We start from the raw sequence: 2404 nt of genomic DNA, 5'->3' as shown, positions 1-2404 counted from the left end.
AAATCACAATGGGTAACATGACTAAATGCACCCCAGTAGGAAAAGGAACTGTTATATTCCAGACAACAACAGGAGATAGTCTTCGGGCCACGAATGTACTGCATGTGCCAGCTATGGGAATGAATTTGATTTTTGTCTCTCAATTACAAGATAAGGGATATGATGTGTACTTCATTGGTAATAGAGTATATGTCAAGCATCTGAAGTGGAAAGAGAGGGCCCATATTGGAACTCGAAGGAATAGATTATACAAGTTACAACTCGAGTCTCATATGGCACTGATAAGCAATAATGTCGATGGAGAAAAAGAATTAAATGAGCTGTGGCATAGAGGATGGGACACGTACATCATGGGGCATTATGGATGCTCAAGGAAACTGTTACGGGGGTTCCAGTGCTTACTACCAAGCATGACGATACATGCAGAGGCTGCGTGCTAGGCAAGTACGCCAAAGCAACGTATTCTAGAAGCAACAATAGAGCTAAGAGTGTATTGGGCTTAATACACTCAGACATCTGCGGTCCAATGTCTATAAGGGCCATCAATGGTGCTGAGTATTTTGTCACCTTCATAGATGACTATTCCAGGAAAACTTGGATTCATTTTTAGTGAACCAAGGATGAGGTCTTTGATCGGTTTCTCTAGTGGAAAACCTGACAGGAAGGAAGATCAAGATATTGCGCTCAGACAATGGCGGAGAATACACGCATAAAAACTTCACAATTTTTTTGCAAAAGAAGCGATTCGAAGAGAATGGACAACACCTTATAGTCCAAAACATAATGGAGTCGCAGAAAGGAAGAACAAAACTATTGTTGGAGCAGCAAAGGCGATGTTATATGATCAAAATCTACCCAAGTTTTTATGGGCAGAAGCATGTACCACGACTGTACACATTCAGAACATGACTCCTCACAGGGCTTTAGGAAAAAGACTCCAGAGGGAGTTTTCACGGGAAAGAACCTAGAAGTAAGTCACCTCAGGATATTTGGAAGTGTGGCTTATTGCCATATTCCTAAAGAGAAGCGGAGCAAGTTAGAGCAGACTGCTGACGTTGGGTATCTCGTGGGTTATAGTGAGACTTCAAAGGCGTATCGAATCTACATTCCCTGCAGTAAGAAGATTGCAGTAAGACAAGATGCAAAGTTCATGGAAGATAGAGCCTTCAGGAAATCTCGTGAGATGCCGTTTGAAGAACAGGTTGAGGATGCTCCTTTGGTCCAACAACAGGGATCAGATCTGGCAGGAAGACAAGTGTTTGGTTCAAGCACGGTAACTAGTACTAGCATCTCCTCAAGAGAAGAGGAGCCAGGAGTGTCACAATAGGTACAACAACAGGAAGAGGAACAAATGGAACCTCCCACCACTAGTGGAAGAACTAGCCAAGAAGTACGACAAACTTTGAGGGACATAGAGGAATTCGTTGGAGCTCCTAGAGCCGAGAAAAGGTAGCATAGACAACCTGACAGGTACCAAGCATTGGTAGCTCAGGTCGAAGAACCTTCTAGTTTTCGAGAAGTTGTACAACACCAGGTATGGGTGGATGCCATGGTAGAAGAGTATAGTTCTATCATGACAAATGATGTCTGGGAAATTGTACCAAGACTAGAGATCAAATTAGTTGTGGGTTTGAGATGGATCTACAAGATCATGTATGTTGCAGATGGCAGCGTAGACAAGTACAAGGCTAGGCTCGTCGCAAAAGGATATGCACAAAAGGAAGGAATAGACTATGAGGAAGCCTTTGCCCTAGTAGCTTGGTATACTTCCATCAAATCCATTATATCGTTTACAACACAGATGGGATGGGAGATTCACCAAATGGATGTCAAGACAATGTTCTTGAATGGGGTGATAGAAGAAGAAGTATATATCGAACAACCAGAAGGTTTTAGAACACATGAAAAGAGAACTCATGTGTGTAGGTTGAAGAAAGCCTTGTATGGGCTAAAACAAGCACCCATAGCTTGGTATGGTCGAATTGACAACTACTTATAGCAGTTGGGATTCATCAAGAGTGATGTCGATCCCAATCTTTATGATTTGCTGGTAGAAGGTGAGCCGTTAATTCTAGTATTATATGTGGATGATCTATTTTTGACAGGATCATCTAGACTCATAGAGGATTGTAAGAAGAACTTGGAAACTGAGTTTGATATGAAGGAATTGGGGTTAATGCACTATTTTATGGGATTGGGAGTTTGGCAGTGGGGTGGTGAGATCTTCCTTGGCCAAGGAAGATATGCATCAGAATTTTTGAAAAGATTCAGAATGCAGGATTGTCAACCTATGGCTACGCCTATGATTACCAATTGGAAGAAAATAGATGCTTCAGGGGACAAGGAAGTGGACCCCACCTTATACAGACAACTCATTGGGTCGCTTATGTATCTAGTCAACATC

At 42.2% G+C, this 2404-nt stretch overlaps 1 protein-coding gene across 1 annotated transcript; it reads left to right on the top strand.

The window, feature by feature from the left end:
- The first annotated feature begins 877 nt into the window (after positions 1–877).
- Positions 878–1327, top strand: LOC149211072 (uncharacterized). The gene has a single exon (XM_089399178.1). It carries the CDS (start codon positions 878–880, stop codon positions 1325–1327), a length of 450 nt encoding a protein of 149 aa, XP_089255304.1.
- Positions 1328–2404: the final 1077 nt, after the last annotated feature.

This window comes from Pinus tabuliformis, chromosome 1_2 (genome assembly GCF_031772625.1).
Source record: "Pinus tabuliformis cultivar Carrire ecotype Pingquan chromosome 1_2, CPIR1, whole genome shotgun sequence".
Taxonomy (NCBI): Eukaryota; Viridiplantae; Streptophyta; class Pinopsida; order Pinales; family Pinaceae; genus Pinus; species Pinus tabuliformis.
The sequence above is the reverse complement of the archived record's forward strand: the minus strand, read 5'-3'. Positions and strand labels throughout refer to the sequence as shown.

Coding starts and splice junctions, on each gene's coding strand:
- LOC149211072 (XM_089399178.1), top strand. CDS start 878: ATGTACCACGACTGTACACATTCAGAACATGACTCCTCACAGGGCTTT.